Genomic DNA, 17,693 nt, shown 5'->3' on the forward strand with positions numbered 1-17,693 from the left:
AAAATATGGGCTATAATAGTTGTATAGCAACTTGAAATGCTCCCACAAATGGCACTACAACATGTAAAAATATAATATAAGCTCTGGCGGACTTGGTTCTATAGTAGGTCTTAAAGGGTTAAATAAATATCGTCAAATAATCGAGATCTCAATTTCAGTGAAAATAATCGTGATTATCATTTTTGCCATAATCGAGCAGCCCTAGCATGAGTTGAGCATAATCCTTCCTGTCTCATATTGTACTGCCTGATGGTGCTCCTGAAATCTCCTGCCGTTACCTACCTCCGGACCCTCAGGACCAATATGATCTGCACTGCTCCTGTGTTTAAGACAGTCTCTAGGGCTACCCACCAGTTGTTGTGGTAACGTTTGATAAATTTCATTTTTCAATACTGTACAGCAATATAGACTTAACTTAAGTTCTCACCCATCATGTTGTCCATACTTAATTATTATTCTAAATAGCTCGTCTGCATTTTTAACAATTTATGCAGTGTATTAAATCTTTGGGGTAATTCTACTTATAATAGTTATGTGACATGTTTCACCAAATACTGCAGTTAATATTTGAATGTTGTGTGCAGGATAACCTTTTATCCCCAAAGCTTGTAATATTTTCATAATGTCAAAATGTCATCACTCAAAAAATAAAAAAATAATCTTTAAGAAACACATTTTAGATGATGTCGTCTTTACACTGTATGTATATTGGCCACCCAGGGGTGGTCCTCTTCTCTTTGCTCTTCTCTCTCTACGCAAATGACTCTTTCTCAAAAGACCTGTCAGTCAGAATTGTGATGTTTGATGACGGTCTGAAGTCGGCCTTATCAAGGACACAGATGTGGAGTTGAACAGCTGGCCCTGTGGGGCAGTCAGATCAGCCTAGAGCTGAATACGCTCAAAACTGTAGCAGTAACAGTGGAGTTGAGGAGTCCCTCTCCATTATGCCTGCTTGCCACAATCTTCCAAGATCTAAAGTGGTCACTCCGTATAGACACTATTATCAAAGAGGCAGAGCAGAGCCTGCGCCAGCTCAGGAGGTTCAACCTGCCTCAGGAGGTGATGATCTATTCAACTCTGGAATAATCCAGTTTGTTCTCTGCTCACTCATGTCGGTATTGTTTGGATCAGCATCCATGCAGGACAAGAACAGACTATGATGGACAGTGAAGTCTGCAGGAAAAACAAATCCAGAGTCAGGACACAAGCAGGCAATATCACTCCATACCCTCTGGTAGGTGCTACAGAGCACCGTTTGCCCAAAAAAGCAGCCATCTGTACAGTTCCTTTCCACAGGCCATCACTCTGATAAACATTTAGGACACTCACATAGTCTCTGTATTTAAAACATCCACCATACCTGATGCTGAATCAAAGCATACTGTATATACTGTTCTGTCCTGTTGTACATAGCTATATGCCGTATATATATTTATAGTCAATCCTCATGGGTATACTGTATATATACTAACTAGCTGTCCATCTCTTATTTATTCCAACAGATTTGCACTCTGCAACTTTGGACTATAAATATGCCATAAATGTATTATTGTCTGTGCCGTGTTGGTGTCATGTTGTTACTCTGCTTGTACGTTGGCTACTCTGTCATGTACACTGAGTGCAAAAACTCCTTGTATGTGTACACATACTTGATCAATAAAGCTGATTCTGACTCTTGTGTCGTGAGCGTCTATTTGGCTAAAACTCGTTCTCGTTCTCCTCAGCGCATGACGGTAGGTGGCAGAGTTTGGGACATTGAAGCTAACTCAAAGCGTAGAAGAAGAATCTTCGTTGTAGCGGCAATGAAAGAACAGCGTGCTACTTCCAAACAGAAGTAAAGTCTACCTTAGCTGCAACAACTTTAAAGTAAAGCGCGAGCTTAAATCACAATTAAGACGAGACTTGTAGGACTCTGCCTGGAACATGGCTTTGGTTTGTGCAAGTAGGTGAAGCTGAATTCATTGATATGACGGAGGCCGGTTAGCACGGTACCGCGCTAATGCTGCTAGCTGATTTAGCTAGCGTTAGCGGCCATGCAGCACCGCCTTCTGCTTTTATATAGTTCAGCGAGCTCTCTTTTTTTAATTGTGTGTTTATTTAAATTGCTGGTAGTTATGTGGTGTTAAAAAGCCGGAATTGAACTCTTTTACAGTTTCTAATGAAGTGCCAGAGCACCCGTGCGTCTCTCCGGTGTCCAACCAGGTGTTTGAACGGAGGCTGATCGAGAAGTACATCGCAGAGAATGGGACGGACCCGATGAACGGACAGCCGCTGTCCGAGGAGCAGCTCGTAGACATCAAAGGTGGGTTTCTGGGTGTTTTCTATAAGTCAATAGACCGTAATAAAGCTCATACAGAGTAATGCTACTTCCGTGAGAGAGGTCGTTATCAGTGGCATGATGCTCGGCTTTGGTTTAGTAGGCTGAAGTTTGCAGGCGTGTTGCATTGTACTGTATTGTATTTATCATATAAAAAAACCAAACAATACCTGAAAAATTCAAGTGAAGCGGAAAAATAAAACCTTCCAAACAAATCAACTTTTATTTTCAACTTCAGAAGAAGCAAAATATTCTACGTTTTAATTTTATTTGTGTGGCCTTCAGGGGTGAAGCAAACCTCGATTGGTGTTCGTGAACTACTCTTTGTGATATTCATAGAAACATAGAACATTATCAAGTTTTATATATGAAAAGAAAATCAGTGCGTCATATGCCCTTAAATACTCAAATCTCATTGCAAATAAGCCTTGATAAGTTACTGAAGAGGTTTCCTGTCTTTTAGTGGCTCATCCTATTAGACCAAAGGCACCATCGGCAACCAGTATTCCTGCCATTCTCAAGTCCCTTCAAGATGAATGGGTAAGTCCTGTAAACTCTGAGATATCAAAGAACAGAGCACTTTATACTGTATCTATTGTATGTATCATTTTGTTTTTAAATTTATTTTTCTTATTAATGTTTAACACTACATCAACAACACATTACACACACACAACATTTAAGAACCTTTAAACAAGTAGGGAGTCAGCTATTAATCAATCAATATAAATTAATAATAATAATAATAATGGATTGGATTTATATAGCGCTTTTCAAGGCACCCAAAGCGCTTTACAATTCCACTATTGATTCACTCTCACATTCACACACTGGTGGAGGCAGCTACAGTTGTAGCCACAGCTGCCCTGGGGCAGACTGACAGAAGCGAGGCTGCCATATCGCGCCTTCAGCCCCTCTGGCCAACACCAGTAGGCAGTAGGGTAAAGTGTCTTGCCCAAGGACACAACGACCAGGACAGAGAGCCCGGGGCTCGAACCGACGACCTTCTGGTTACAGATCCGTTTCCCAACCCCCTGAGCCACGGTTGCCCCAAATTAGTTATAAATATGTAGAAGTAAAATCAATCTGTAGGGTGTTACATAGTTTAACAATTAAAAGTGTGTTACAGTGCACCATTTATCCCTCTCTGGCAGTTTTTAACAACAGGACAGTTGTTTTGGGTTTATTTTGTTTGTTTGTTTTCAATTGTGCATTGTATGATGGGTCACAACACATTATTATAAATCTAATCTGTGCCACAAAATAATAATCTAATGGAAGATTTGCCCCTTTCCTTTGTTGAATTGCAAGTTTTGTGACAAACCCTGGGTCTTTAGAATCAATTTTAATTCATTTCTATTAGTAGAGGATCAAAAAATATGTTTGTTTGGTACATTGATTTAAATAACTTGAATTCTTTAGCTGAGACCAAAAAAGCGAATTCGATCTTGTTATCCTCCTTTTTTCATTTAAACACATATTCCAGTGAGTCTGTTTGTTTTTGTTTATCTTCCTTTTTTAAAATTTGTGAAATAATACATGTGCTCCTTTCTCACTTTTTCTTTTTGATATCTGTTCTAGGATGCTGTAATGCTTCATAGTTTCACCTTGCGGCAGCAGCTGCAGACTACTCGCCAAGAACTTTCACATGCCCTCTATCAGCACGATGCCGCCTGCAGAGTCATCGCTCGACTCACCAAAGAGGTCACAGCTGCAAGAGAAGGTGGGTCGACAGCAGTTTGGGTTTCTACACAGTTATGAAACATGTATAAATGGCTTTAATGTGATCGTCTGGTCCAAATGAACCTGGATTCATTGATATTATGTGTGTGTTTTATTTATTTTAATGAGTTGATTTCTTCTTTCCACAGCTCTTGCCACGCTCAAACCCCAGGCCGGATTGGTTGCCCCTCAGGCAGTGCCCGCCTCTCAGCCAGCTGCAGCAGTGAGTAGCTGGGCTTTATTTTCAGCTGATAAGACAATGATCAGACTGACAAATCATGCCATTTAAACAATATTTAATTCTGCCTTTTTTACACCAGGGGGCTGGTGGAGAGCCTATGGAGATTAGTGAACAAGTGGGAATGACTCCAGAAATCATCCAGAAGGTAATATTGATATTTTTTTTTTTTATTGATTTTTTTTTACCATTATGACCTTTGTCATAATTGCTTGATGGTTTTAAATGTGCTTTTTTCTGTTTGCAGCTCCAAGACAAGGCTACTATCCTCACTACAGAGAGAAAGAAGGTATTATATTTCTCTTGTATTTAGCTGCTAATGTGCAAACACTTGTTTTACTTGTTTTGCCACAAGCTCTGTTTGTGCATAATTTACTCTCGCTCTCATTTAATTGCTTTACTGTGGTTCTCTACAGAGAGGCAAAACTGTCCCAGAGGATCTGGTTAGAGCCGAGGATCTTGGCAAATACCGCCAAGTGGCCTCCCATGCTGTAAGTATAGATTGTGCAGGATCACGAGGATGCGTTTGTTTCACAGAGCGATCCAATGTATCAACATTCTCTCTTATGTTGCTTTCAGGGTCTTCATAGTGCCAGTGTGCCGGGTATTCTGTCTCTGGATCTGTGTCCCTCAGACACCAACAAAGTGCTCACCGGTACACTGAATCAATCTTTCATTCTGTATTTCATTTGCTGGGATGCCAGACAAAGAATCTGATATTAAACCTGTTCTATCTCCCAGGTGGAGCTGATAAGAACGTGGTGGTGTTTGACAAGAACGAAGAGCAGATCGTGGCAACGCTTAAGGGTCACACCAAGAAGGTTACCTCTGTCATTTACCACCCATCTCAGGTAACATGTCCTCTGAGAACCTAAATGCAAACATTCACCTCCATTTTAATGGAGATGTGACTAACACGATTGTTCCTTTAATCCGTTGTTCCTCACTCGCTTGCCGTCTTTTCTCTTCTAGTCTGTGGTCTTCTCCGCCTCTCCAGACACCACCATCCGTGTGTGGTCTGTCACCGGGGGCAACTGTGTGCAGGTGGTGCGTGCTCACGAGGGAGGCGTCACTGGTCTCTCTCTTCATGCTACTGGAGACTACCTGCTCAGCTCCTCTGAGGATCAGGTGCGTGCTTGAAATTACCGACAGGCCATGAACTTAATCACTGAATGATCGACCTTTTTGCCATTAAACTGCTTCACCGCTCTAACTCTTATTATTTTTATCCTGTAGTACTGGGCCTTTTCTGATATCCAGACGGGCAGAGTCCTCACCAAAGTTACTGATGAAAGTGCTGGCTGTGGTAAGTTTCTCTTTGCTTGCTTAATGCGTTTGATAGTCATAATAACAGTCCTCTTCCAGGCATAATGTTTCTGATTGCACCCCTCAGCTCTCACATGCGCTCAGTTCCACCCTGATGGTCTCATTTTTGGCACTGGTACTGCGGACTCCCAGATTAAGATTTGGGATCTGAAGGAGCGCACCAACGTGGCCAACTTCCCCGGTCACTCTGGACCTGTCACCTCCATTGCTTTCTCTGAGAACGGATACTATCTGGCCACAGGTGAGACTGACTTGATAGCATTTTTTGCGTAGATTAGCCGTCAGTCTGTAATGTGCATAAACTTGTAGAGCTGCATGAACATTTTCTTTAGAGTATCAAAAGTGACTTGTGCATCAATGACTTGCATAGTTTTGGAGATTTCCCCGTGTCTTCAGCCTTACAAGAATAAAAATGGTGTGCCAATAGAAAAAAATTAACTTATCCTCGTTTGCTCCAGGTGCCCAGGACAGCTCTCTGAAACTGTGGGATTTGAGGAAGCTGAAGAACTTCAAGACCATTACTCTGGACAACAACTATGAGGTAAGAAATTTGGGATTTCTTCTTTCTAAAGGAATTTTTTAAGTGTTTGAGAAATAGTCTTAGCATCACCTGTAGGCTGTCATTGCACGCAGAGATAAATGGCTGTGGATGAAAAGTTGCATGTATAATTGTCAGGGTGCTGGTGGGTGGATTGTTTTAACTTCAGAAAGAACCAGATTATCAGTTTTTCACTGCGTTCTCTTTATTTTTACTAAGCCGACCTCCAGCGTTTCACTGTGGACCAGCTTTGAAGTTGTCCAACCCATCTTAGGTTTGCTTCTGAGCCTAATCCATTCATTTTTTGTTTCAGGTGAAGTCCCTTGTGTTTGATCAGAGTGGTACCTACCTGGCTGTAGGAGGGTCTGACATCCGTGTCTACATCTGCAAGCAGTGGTCTGAGGTCCTCAACTTCACCGGTATGAAGACAAACAAAAAAAAGTCAAATCTCTTTCGAGATTTTCAACTAGTATGCACGTGACATTTACCCCTGATCTTTTTCTTTTCAACCATAGACCATACAGGATTGGTGACTGGGGTGGCCTTTGGAGAGAATGCCCGGTTCCTGACTTCTACAGCAATGGACAGAAGCCTCAAATTTTACAGTTTGTAAAAAATAAAAGCAGAAATTCAAGATGAGGGGAGGAGGGCAACTAAGACGAGAACAGTCTGTGTCAGAGCTGCCGCTACCTCCGACACATTCATTATCAGAAAAGGAAGAAAAAAAGAAATCTGTGCTAACTTTGCATCTTTTTTAGTGAGTCAGTCCTCATATCCAGTGAAGAAATCTGTGAGATTGTCAGCGATTTGAAGCAGCATGGTTAGTGCGACATGTTTGTTGGCTTTATGTGTTTGAAATCTAAATGATGTAAAATGACATGAAAAGCCTCTAAGTTCCTTTCCTGTTTGCCAGCAATTATGATTTTACTGTAGTATTTTCTTTTTTTTGTGTATGTATGAAAGGAGAGGGGGTCTTTGGAAACTATTATTGCTTCTTAGTGTAGACCAGCTTCATTATAATATCGTTAGGGTAAGATAAGATACATCTACAGTCATGTACAGTGAGATCAACAGGTGTAAGAAATTGATGTACTTCTGTGAAAAACCTTTGCCACATTTCATTTCCTGTTTTATTGATTCCATTTAAACATTTTTGTCTTTTGTTTTCCCCCTGGGTGTGTATTTCTTATTACCTGCTGTTTTACCTGTTGCACATCTGCCCTTTTACAATTAAATAAAATATCTTTTGTATTGCCATACAAGTGTCTGTCCCTGTGGGGGTCCTCAGCTAGAATGGTTACTTTGTAGATACATCCAAAATATAAAGTTCCTTTCAAATCAAAATGCATTTTACTCATTGCTTTCTTGATGTTTGAGCTTTATACCAAACAATGAGAGTGATCTTTATTTTTGATACAGTCGCGGTCACCGGTTCACATACAAGGAGGATTGGATTGTTTTGTGTTTTTTTTTTTTTTTTTTTTTTTTTTTTTTTTTTTTACCCTCTTTTACGTACTTGCATTGATATTTGGTTAAATGTTTCCTTAGAAGGGCTTGCCTTGAGCAGACAATCTAGGTATCCATCAACAAGCTTCAGTTGAGCTTGAAGGTCTTGATTTTGGAGCAGGACCCCTTTTTTTTTTTTTTTTTTCTTTTGACTGGCATCCTCAGTCTGTCGTGACGTAACACTCTAAAACTCACTTCACTGTGGACAGTGATGCTGCCTGTTCCAGCAGTTTCCAGTTTAATGGCATGCTTCATTGTAACCATTTTCCTCTTATCTGACAGTGACAGTTCAGGTCTTCCTCCAGACATACATGCAACCCCCCCCCTCTCCCCCCCTGACAAAGTAGTGACACATTTGCATAACAAATCCCTTTTATGTTGGCAAAGAGGAACTCATGATCACATGAACAAGAAGTTAATATGCGCTGGCCTTTTCAAGTAAAAAGACAGAACCTTCAACACCAATTAATTAAAAGACTTGATTGTGTGTGGATTAGAGGAAATCCACAATAAATTCAAACATGCACTGAGTTCTTGTTTTTTTTTTTTTTTTTTTTTAAACCATTAAAGATCTATGCTGTACAATCATTCCACCCTAGAGAAAGAATAGCTTGAAGAAATCAAAACGGCCATGGTTTTCACGCCTATGATACATATCTGCATGCTTAGAGGCTGTGATTTCTACGCAAATCCTACACAACATCTCAGTTGAATTTTAAGTGTTCATTGTTGTGAACTTCTACATTCTTCCTTTGCCTGCTGCATAATAATGAAACTACTAAGAAAGGAACTATTTTTCAGTTTCTTTAAATGTAACAGAACTGAATTAAAAATCACTTTAAATGTATGGTTGACTTTTACTTTGAATAGTGTCCCTAACGTTAGCATGTATCTTTTGGAGACATCACATGCTACAAATTATGGTACTGACCTTGGTTTGTATGTATTTAATAAAGTTAGGAGAGGAAAAAAACAGGGCAGGTCTGGGTTTATCAAACGCACGTGACTGCGGTTTCCAGATGACTGTACACGGCCAAACCAGCTTCTCCAGATGAGCTTAACTCTGATATCAAACCGTGAATTATTAATAATAAGCTTCTGACTTCCTGTCAGACTAAAATTCTAATAAAAAAGAACAAAGAAAAACATCCACTTATTGGACTCGTTACCGCCATTAAAGATCCTAAAATCTCGACCTCTCGCGGTGGAGCGAGATTCAAATGGTAACTATCACGTGCCTCCTGCAGTAACGTGACTCTCACAAACAGGAAGTGCGGAGCCAGAGAACTTCTACCCCAAGTCTCGCAGACGCGTCTGCTTTGTCCAGGTTAGCAGTCCCGGGTCAGTCCGTCCCGCTGGGTACCAGACTGCCTGACAGACACCAGGTCGAACTGCAGCGGAGGTAAAGAGCCAGACAGGTGAGGTTTCCGACATTCAGCTCAAATCTGTGTTTTTATCAAGCGGGTTTATCTCCTATAGTTGTCGCCGAGACTAAACCAAACCCCTCTGTTACTTTTCTTTAATGTGGCTGATATTAATGGGTTAAATATTTTTTAAACGCTTCAGTGTTTCGGCTTTTCCTTCACTGGAGTTGTGTGCTAGCGATGATAGAGAAAACGAAACTTTGCCCCAGGCAACAAAAGCTGAAAAGCAGAGACAATAGTCGATAGATCGAAGAAGACCCGAAATCAAATGCTTTTTCCTTAACAGCATGGATCTTTTTACATTTATAAACTGAAGCCATGCTCCTTTCATGTAACATCTATTTTATGATATAAGTAATTTTGTATATATTCTTAGTGGTCGGTTTCTCACCCTCATGACACTCTTAACGCTCAGTTTATGAAGAAACTGTTCCAATTCACCGCTCATTCCTCCAAATGAATGAGGTTAGTCTGACTATAGTGCGAGCAATGCTTTGAAAAATGATCCAGCGCTATAAGCTTTTTTAAAAAAAGGATCAAACACTGTAACCTTCATAAAGGGGGGGTTTACTGTAGAGCGCTTGTACAAAACAGCTTTGTATGTAGCTAGGGGAAAGCAGTAATAATGCACCTTATTGGGCCCTTCTAAAATATAGTAATGCTTTTTAATATATATGTACATCTTTGATTAATTTATTTAACTAAAAAAGAGTCCCTGTGCTAATTTTGGCAGACACATGTACATGCAACAATGGAAATCCCACCTGATCATCTGGTCAGGAGGACCTGATGCTTCCTCTTTCTTAAGTTTCCACTTAGATACTTCTGCACTGAGTAGTTTTTATTGCTCTAACTGAAAGTAGATGCCATCTGTTAACACCATTGTCTGTCTTTTTTTTTTTTTTTTTTAAATTCATATTCCTCTTTATATGGTGCAGTACTTTCACTCAGCTGTATCCAGAGGACGGTGTGTGTGTAAAGTTGTTTCTTTGGTGTTGTACAGACATGGGCTCCATATTTCGCAGCGAGGAGGTGTGCCTGGTGCAGCTCTTTCTTCAGTCCGGCTCGGCCTATAATTGTGTCAGCGAGCTGGGAGAGCTGGGCCTGGTTGAGTTCAGAGACGTGAGTCTATTAAACCCTTTATTCCGTTCTTCTTCTTCTTGGTGCAGTTCATGGAGTCCAGTGCAATTGTTAACCTGCAACAGACTGCGTCATGGGTTTTGGTGAAGGTCATGTAGACTCGCTCAGTAACCTTATTCTCTGCTCTCCGCTTTCAGTTAAACCCCAACGTGAACTCCTTTCAGAGGAAATTTGTCAGCGAGGTCAGACGATGCGAGGATCTCGAGAAGACTTTCCGTGAGTACTGACTCATAATGCTCCCCTTTACATTTCCATTCATCTTCTTTATTTTCCATGATTCATCATCCACCTTTTCCACCCTCCAGACTTCTTGGAGCAGGAGATAAATCGCTCGCCATCCTTAAAGGGTCCACTCCCTCCTCCGTGTCCGACACCTTCTGCCCCTCAGCCCCGTGAGCTCATCACCATAGAGGAGGAGAGCGAGAGGCTCGCCAGGGAACTCAAGGAGGTGAGTGCCAAAATAGAGCCTGAGGAGTTAGTCTTCGGTTTTTTGCTTAGTGCACCACGAGAGACAGAACAATTTTTGGGATTAATGAAATATCGTGTATGTTTCCTACTAGGTATCCAGGAACAGAGATAGCCTTAGGGCTCAGCTGACGCAGCTCTCCCAGTATCAAGGAGTCCTGACCAGAACTCACTCTCTCACGGCGTCACACGTGGTGAAAAACTCCATTTCTGCTCCATTTTCTGTAATTGTTGTCATGAGGAAAACTAAAAAAGAATGTTCTCTGTCTTATTCTCACAGGTGCCACCTGCAGTGGAGAGCCAAGGTCTGTTTGATAACCGCCAAGATGTCCGACTCAGGTAGGTCTCAATTAAATGTTAAAGAGTAAAATGTTGTCTTTTTCCTCTCTATATAACAGTTTTCCTCTCCCTCAGTTTTGTGGCAGGAGTGGTCCACCCCTGGAAGGTGCCCTCGTTCGAGCGACTGTTATGGCGGGCGTGTCGCGGTTACATTATTGTGGATTTTAGAGAAATGGAGGATCGACTTCAGCACCCTGACACTGTAAGAGCTCGGGGAAAAGGAGAGGGGATCGCAGAGAGTTTCTGCTGTGAGTTTCATTCCAGGTGTTTTACCACAGCAGTTTGCTCTTTCTCCATTTGCAGGGGGAAATGGTGCAATGGACCGTGTTCCTCATTTCCTTCTGGGGAGATCAGATTGGACAGAAAGTCAAGAAGATCTGCGATTGGTGGGGATTTTTTTTTCTTTCTTTTATTTTTGAGATTCTGAAACTGCACCTTGCTGTGTTTTGAACTTGAATTTCTTTGGATTTTCCCTCCTCGCAGCTTCCGCACTGAGACATTTGCATACCCCGAGAGCTCTGCTGAGAGAGAGGAGGTTCTCCAGGGACTTCAAGGTAGAATTGAAGATATCAAATCAGTGAGTGATTTTCTTTTGGTTTTTGATACTACATATTCACATCAAAATAATTAAAAGACTGTAATCTCTGGTTTTATAGTTTCTACATAGGATATTATATTACAGTGCTTCTAGAACATTCATCATGCCTCTTTTTGTGTTTCCTTCTGCGACTTCAGGTGTTGTCACAGACAGAAAGCTTCTTGCAGCAGCTGCTGATGAAGGCGGTGGCCGTTCTGCCCCAGTGGAAGGTGCGCGTCCAGAAATGCAAGGCGATCCAGTCGGTACTGAATCTCTGCAGCCCCTCTGTCACTGACAAATGCCTGATCGCTGAGGCCTGGTGTCCCACCGCCAAGCTGCCTGAACTGCAGAGTGCGCTGAGAGAGGGAGGGGTGAGACAACAGATGAGCAGAAACATAGAGCTGTAAAAAGCACAGATGAGCAAATCGCCTAATTTCCTGTTTTTATCCCACCCTGTTCTCTGACCTCAGAGGAAAAGCGGTAGTGGGGTTGACTCTTTCTACAACCGCTTGCCTTGCTCTACACCTCGACCTACTCTGTTTCCCCTCAACTCCTTCACAACAGGTTTCCAGAACATTGTAGATGCCTACGGAGTGGCAGCCTACCGTGAAGTCAATCCAGGTGCGTCATTAGATGACATAAATAATTTCTTCATGAAATGTGTTCAAAGTGAAGTCTTTCAGGTATTTGTCTTTGGCTAAATCTCGTCTCTCAATGCTCCTGCAGCATTGTTCACCATAATTACATTCCCCTTCCTGTTTGCGGTGATGTTTGGGGACGTGGGCCATGGTTTACTGATGACTCTGACTGCTCTCTGGATGGTCCTCGAGGAAAAGGATCCCAAACTTAGAAACAACAACAATGAGGTAACTTAGGAGAGGAGACACTCTGTATTTAACAAAATGTCTAACTTAAAGGCAACTTAATTTCAGACCAAGCAGCATCAGTAAAACAACAGACCACATTTAGATTGTTCCTCTGTTCCACAGGACCTGCTTGTCACCACACTAATAACCAAATGAACTCACTTCCTGTTTAACAGATGCCCCAAAAAGTGTACTGAAATTCCAGAATGCTTTCATAATCTGCGTGAGCCAAGGAATCCGCCAGTACCTTGTAAATTTTGCATGTGGTTTGAAATTTGCATGCACAAACATGCCTCTGGCTTCATTCTTTTAGTGGCATTACAAGTTGAACCAACATGAAAATCACCGAAGAGAAAAATGAGAGCAAAAGTAGCAATGGTTTCTGTGACCTCAATTCCAAAAACGTCATAGAACCTAAATAATAACAAAACGCATTCATTTGCAATTCTCATAAACCTATATTTGATTCACAGTAGGACATAGAAAACATGTTAACCGTTTAAACTGAAAGCATGTACCATTTTTAAGGAAAACAAAACAAAACATGGCAACAAGATGACGCAAAATATTTGGGACTAAATCATTGCATTCTGTTTTTTGTCACACAGCTTCCCATTTATGTTTAAATGTAAAAAACAAAAAACAAAAAGTCAAATAATTCTAATGTACTAAAACATGTCCTTGACCACTTTGTGTGTCAGATCTGGAGGATGATGTTCGGTGGAAGGTATTTGATTCTGCTGATGGGACTGTTCTCCATCTACACGGGAGCCATTTACAACGAGTGCTTCAGCAAAGGCCTCGCCACCTTCAGCTCGGCCTGGCACGTCGGCCCAATGTTTGAAAAAAACATATGGAAGTAAGAACATTTTCGTGTATTCACCCTGCTTTTTTTTTTTTTTTTTTTTTTTTTTTTCCAACAATGTGTTTATTGAGTTTTTAGTACACACAAAATACAGGTCAAATAAATCATAAACAATAATATAATAAGTAATATTTATTTTCTGTTTACTCCATTTTCAACACACTTTTTTACCTTCGTGGGGTCTCTTTCAGTTCATCGGTGCTGGCAGGGAGCCAGTACTTATCCATGGATCCTGTTGTGCCCGGCGTTTTCACAAGCCCCTATCCATTTGGCATTGACCCGGTGTGCCCATCATATTCATTGTCCTCCAATCAAATATGGACATAAATATGTATATATATGTCTCGATTGTAACTCCAGTTATTCTCTCTGTTGTCGTCAGGTCTGGGGGATGTCCAACAACAAACTAACATTCCTAAACTCTTACAAAATGAAGATGTCAGTCATCATCGGCATTATTCACATGACTTTTGGAGTCTGCTTGTCATTCTTCAACTACTGGTAAATAATCTTTACCCTTTGGTTGCATGTGTTTCGCTTGCACATGTGTTTTGTGTGTTTCAGATTAGCTCTGTGTTACCTTCACATCCTCATGTTCTTATCCTTGTTTCTCCCTGGTTGTTGTTTTTTTTCTTTTTCTACAGGCACTTTCGCAAGTTCAGCAGTTTGATTTTTGTGCTGATCCCAGAGCTTTTCTTTATGCTGTTTCTGTTTGGCTACCTGGTGTTCATGGTGGTCTATAAGTGGGTTGCTTACGCTCCTTCTCAGTCCAAAAGTGCTCCCAGCATACTGATCCACTTCATAGACATGTTCCTGTTTACGGAAAACCCTGACAACCCTCCGCTTTATCATGGACAGGTGTGTGCGTCGTTTGTGAGCTTCACTAATAGGAACATATTGGGTTTGCTTTATTCATTTTCTTAGCTTCCCACTTCCCGAAACGTGTGTGTTAGTTGGTCACACTGAGCAGTAGTTATCATGAAATCTTATTATAAACTGAATGATAGTCTTTATGTATGTTGTTACCATATTTACATCTTTCAGTGGTTGTTTGTGGTTTTTATTTTGTGAAAGTCTAGCATGTAAATGCAGCACTGCTTTGGCAGGTCAAACCCCAGATGCCACATCTATTACAAGCACATGAACACAATAAGGGACTTTCCAAATATAGTAATCAGCACTTTAACTGCATTATCAAGCAACAGTGATGTAGTTGTGTGTCCGTTTTGTTTTTTGAATGACAAAAATGCTGCATTCATTAAGTAGATAAATACATGCAAGCCCTGAACTGAATAAATTAACGGTCAAATGAGGTTAACCTCTTCTCTGTAACTCTGTGTAGGCTATAGTGCAGAAGGTCCTGGTGATACTGGCTCTGTGTTCTGTGCCATTCCTCCTCCTTGGGAAGCCCACGTTTGAATACATTATGTTCAAGAGAAGACAACGTCGAGTCGTGAGTCTGCGTTTGGTTGGATTTTAATTCCTTTTATGTAGCTGCATTTACTTTTCTGACTGATCTTTAATTCTCTGCAGCATCTGGATGAAGACAGGCGTCCACTGGTGTCTGACGAAGGCTCGATCAATGTTCATCAGGGGGAAGTAGAAGGAAGGCCGCTAGTAGAAGAGGTGAGGGTGAAGCTAGAGTAACTAAATTAGTTTACCTGTTTTAATACGGTCTGGTGAACTCCTTTTGTTTTTGTTTTTTTTGTTGTTGTGCTTTCTGTAGGAGTTTGATGTTGCGGATGTGTTCATGCATCAGGCCATCCACACCATCGAGTACTGCTTGGGCTGCATCTCCAACACAGCCTCTTACCTCCGACTCTGGGCTCTCAGCCTGGCACACGCACGTCAGTGGCACTGCACATACAAACACAATGCTTATCTTCATACTCACATGATGCACACACACACACGAGACTTCCTCTTTTAAAGGAAACTTACTCATACTGTTCTTCTTTTTTTTTTTATTTTTTTTTTTATCCATTTTATTTCTCTAGTTATACACACTCATGTTGTTGTTTTCCAGCCAGCTGTGATTCTCTAACAGTGATTCACTTGTGTCTCCACAGAGCTGTCAGAGGTGCTGTGGGAGATGGTCATGCGTAAGGCGCTGACGTGGCAAGGTTACGTGGGAGCTGTAGTCCTCTTTGTGATTTTCGCCTTCTTCGCTGTGCTGACAGTCTGCATCCTTCTGGTCATGGAGGGGCTCTCAGCTTTCTTGCACGCGCTCCGTCTGCACTGGTGAGAATGACAGAAGGGTTGAGACGAAGGGGGAAAATAGCTTTGCTTAACTAAGATTTTTAAAAGAAATAGGCTGTATGATTGGACTGGGTAAAATCCTGAACCACTTTTTAATTTATTTTTTATTTCGGAGTGTGTGTCAGGTTTTATGTGTCTGTGCATTGTTTAAGCCAGCAATCCATGGTCACATGTTTTTGTTACATGCTGGTGTAAACATTGCACTCTATTTGCTGTCTGTCGTGTGACAGATGTAGTGAAGGCAATGACTGTGCTAAACAGACTTTACAGCTGCCTCTGGCAATAACCCTGCATGCAAAGTGGAATTTGACTGTAGGAGACACCACCTACAGTATGTAGCATTAATGCTGTAGTTTTCTCAGGATGGTGGTGCTGGAGAAAAGATTGACTTAACCTTTAGGAACAACAAGTCAGACTATTACCAAAAAAAAGTCCACTGTAGAATAAGAGTATGGTACTTGCTCTGAGGTTTCTGTTTGTTGCTGGAGATTGACTTATGCCCGTCTCTTTCACAGGGTGGAGTTTCAGAACAAGTTCTACAGTGGAGATGGTTACAAACTCACCCCTTTCTCCTTCACATCTATAATAAATGTCTCAAACCCTATATGATCAGCCAACGGGTTATTCAGGGTTGCTAGCAAAGTTAATTTATGTGTCTATGAATCAGAACGACCCTGTCTTAACAACGGTACTCGACCTTTGGTTCCCTTTTGCTATGAAAGGGTTTAGTTAACTTGCACAATGATCGATGAATGATGTACTCTTATTTTTGCATCAGTAGAATGATTCCCTATACGTTAATTTACCACTATATCATATCATATATGAAACATATATTTTGTATCCCCATGCTAATTATTTTTCAAAGTGTAATGTACTGCTTTCTAATTACTCTATCAGTAGCATGAGAAATTGTTGGTAATCATGTGCTTTTCACTCTCTCAACATTTATAATAAGCATCAATTTTGAAAAGGGAAAGTACACTAGTGAATGGATTTGTTTTGCAGTTTAAGGGAAAGTTTAAGTTTTGACCTGAAGTATTAAAGTGCAAGTTCTTTAGAATTCTTCAGATAATGACTTGGATGATTTTTATGAGCCAAAGATTTTCCCACATTGTCATGTCTTCCAACAACACCACACCAAGTATTTATTGATAAATACATTTTTCTCGGGTGCCTTACTAGGACTGTTTGTTTATACATTATGTGTTATGGACAGATGGTGTCTTCTATTGTTAAACCACCACTTTGTACAAAACACTGCAATGGAATGAATTTTCCCCTCCCTGTTTACACTGTAAAATTGAAGAGTTTTCAGCAGAAAATAAATTAAATGTTGAGTTTTATTAAATGAAGCACTTGAAGTATCTGTTGCCAGCCGAGTGATACCATTTATATGCCACAGTACTGTTTTGAGAAGTTACCACAGATGAAAGTACTGTGCAGAAGTCTAGAGGAGCCAACTGTTATTGTTTCATATTTGGCTTCTGAGGAACATTTTTTGTCTTTAGGTCGTTTTTTCTTAACAGCCTGTGACAAAAAAAAAAACGATTTTTTTTTCCATTTCTTTGATTCTATCCAACATCACACTAAGTATACATTTTATTTTTTGTACCAACAAGGTGATTCTCAGTCTGTAGCAGCATAACAATGATCCAAAACACAATAGGACAACTATCAGCCATGGCTTGACCTCAACATTACTGAAGTAGTGTGGGATCATCTTGACAGAGAACTCAGCAACATCCAAATGAGAGCTTTGTTTGTCCTTCAAGATGTCTGGAAACTATTTGTGAAGACGACTTAAATAAATGACAAAAAAAGCTTGACTAAAAGAGTTCATAGAGTTCAGAGTCATTCCAAATTTTGACTTTCAAGCTCATAAGAATTGTAAAAACTCTTGTTTTTGTCTAATTTACTGTATTTCTATGTATGTTTTCACGTTTCAATAAATCACTGTACTAATTTCCCATTTTCCAAGTAACATACAGTATAAGGAAATGAGGGGTGGCTCGAGACGTTTGCTCATTAGTGTAAAAGATGTAAATACAACAATGTAACAACAACTCCTACACAAAAGGAGTCTGACATTAAATAATAGTAATAACTTC

General features: G+C 40.6%; 2 protein-coding genes across 2 annotated transcripts; both read left to right on the forward strand.

Moving 5' to 3' along the window:
* The first annotated feature begins 1,762 nt into the window (after nucleotides 1–1,762).
* prpf19 (pre-mRNA processing factor 19) lies at nucleotides 1,763–7,403 on the forward strand. The gene is made up of 16 exons (XM_085424261.1): nucleotides 1,763–1,942; nucleotides 2,153–2,302; nucleotides 2,781–2,857; nucleotides 3,899–4,040; nucleotides 4,189–4,262; nucleotides 4,360–4,425; nucleotides 4,525–4,566; nucleotides 4,694–4,768; nucleotides 4,857–4,932; nucleotides 5,019–5,128; nucleotides 5,250–5,405; nucleotides 5,514–5,583; nucleotides 5,671–5,844; nucleotides 6,062–6,144; nucleotides 6,455–6,560; nucleotides 6,657–7,403. The coding sequence occupies exons 1-16, from the start codon at nucleotides 1,924–1,926 to the stop codon at nucleotides 6,752–6,754; spliced, it is 1,518 nt and encodes a 505-aa protein (XP_085280387.1). The 5' UTR covers nucleotides 1,763–1,923; the 3' UTR covers nucleotides 6,755–7,403.
* Nucleotides 7,404–8,671: 1,268 nt separating this feature from the next.
* On the forward strand, nucleotides 8,672–17,448 carry tcirg1b (T cell immune regulator 1, ATPase H+ transporting V0 subunit a3b). Its single transcript, XM_085424252.1, has 21 exons — nucleotides 8,672–9,065; nucleotides 10,075–10,193; nucleotides 10,349–10,427; nucleotides 10,517–10,659; nucleotides 10,772–10,867; nucleotides 10,957–11,015; nucleotides 11,091–11,217; nucleotides 11,319–11,401; nucleotides 11,499–11,592; nucleotides 11,751–11,963; nucleotides 12,063–12,213; nucleotides 12,319–12,458; nucleotides 13,160–13,317; nucleotides 13,515–13,605; nucleotides 13,706–13,824; nucleotides 13,968–14,181; nucleotides 14,666–14,776; nucleotides 14,857–14,949; nucleotides 15,050–15,170; nucleotides 15,393–15,564; nucleotides 16,098–17,448. The coding sequence occupies exons 2-21, from the start codon at nucleotides 10,077–10,079 to the stop codon at nucleotides 16,189–16,191; spliced, it is 2,475 nt and encodes an 824-aa protein (XP_085280378.1). The 5' UTR covers nucleotides 8,672–9,065; nucleotides 10,075–10,076; the 3' UTR covers nucleotides 16,192–17,448.
* The last annotated feature ends 245 nt before the right edge of the window (nucleotides 17,449–17,693 follow it).

The sequence above is a fragment of the Rhamphochromis longiceps genome, linkage group LG2 (assembly GCF_057381845.1).
Source record: "Rhamphochromis longiceps isolate RC_006_pf linkage group LG2, R_longiceps_female_GT1.1, whole genome shotgun sequence".
NCBI lineage: Eukaryota > Metazoa > Chordata > Actinopteri > Cichliformes > Cichlidae > Rhamphochromis > Rhamphochromis longiceps.

Excerpts from the sequence above, each read along its gene's own strand:
- tcirg1b (XM_085424252.1), top strand. The coding sequence starts at position 10,077 with ATGGGCTCCATATTTCGCAGCGAGGAGGTGTGCCTGGTGCAGCTCTTT. Across the intron at positions 12,214-12,318 it reads CTACCGTGAAGTCAATCCAG|CATTGTTCACCATAATTACA; the intron begins GTGCGTCATTAG and ends ATGCTCCTGCAG. Across the intron at positions 13,825-13,967 it reads TTGTCATTCTTCAACTACTG|GCACTTTCGCAAGTTCAGCA; the intron begins GTAAATAATCTT and ends CTTTTTCTACAG.
- prpf19 (XM_085424261.1), top strand. Across the intron at positions 4,769-4,856 it reads GCCAAGTGGCCTCCCATGCT|GGTCTTCATAGTGCCAGTGT; the intron begins GTAAGTATAGAT and ends TGTTGCTTTCAG. Across the intron at positions 4,933-5,018 it reads CACCAACAAAGTGCTCACCG|GTGGAGCTGATAAGAACGTG; the intron begins GTACACTGAATC and ends TCTATCTCCCAG.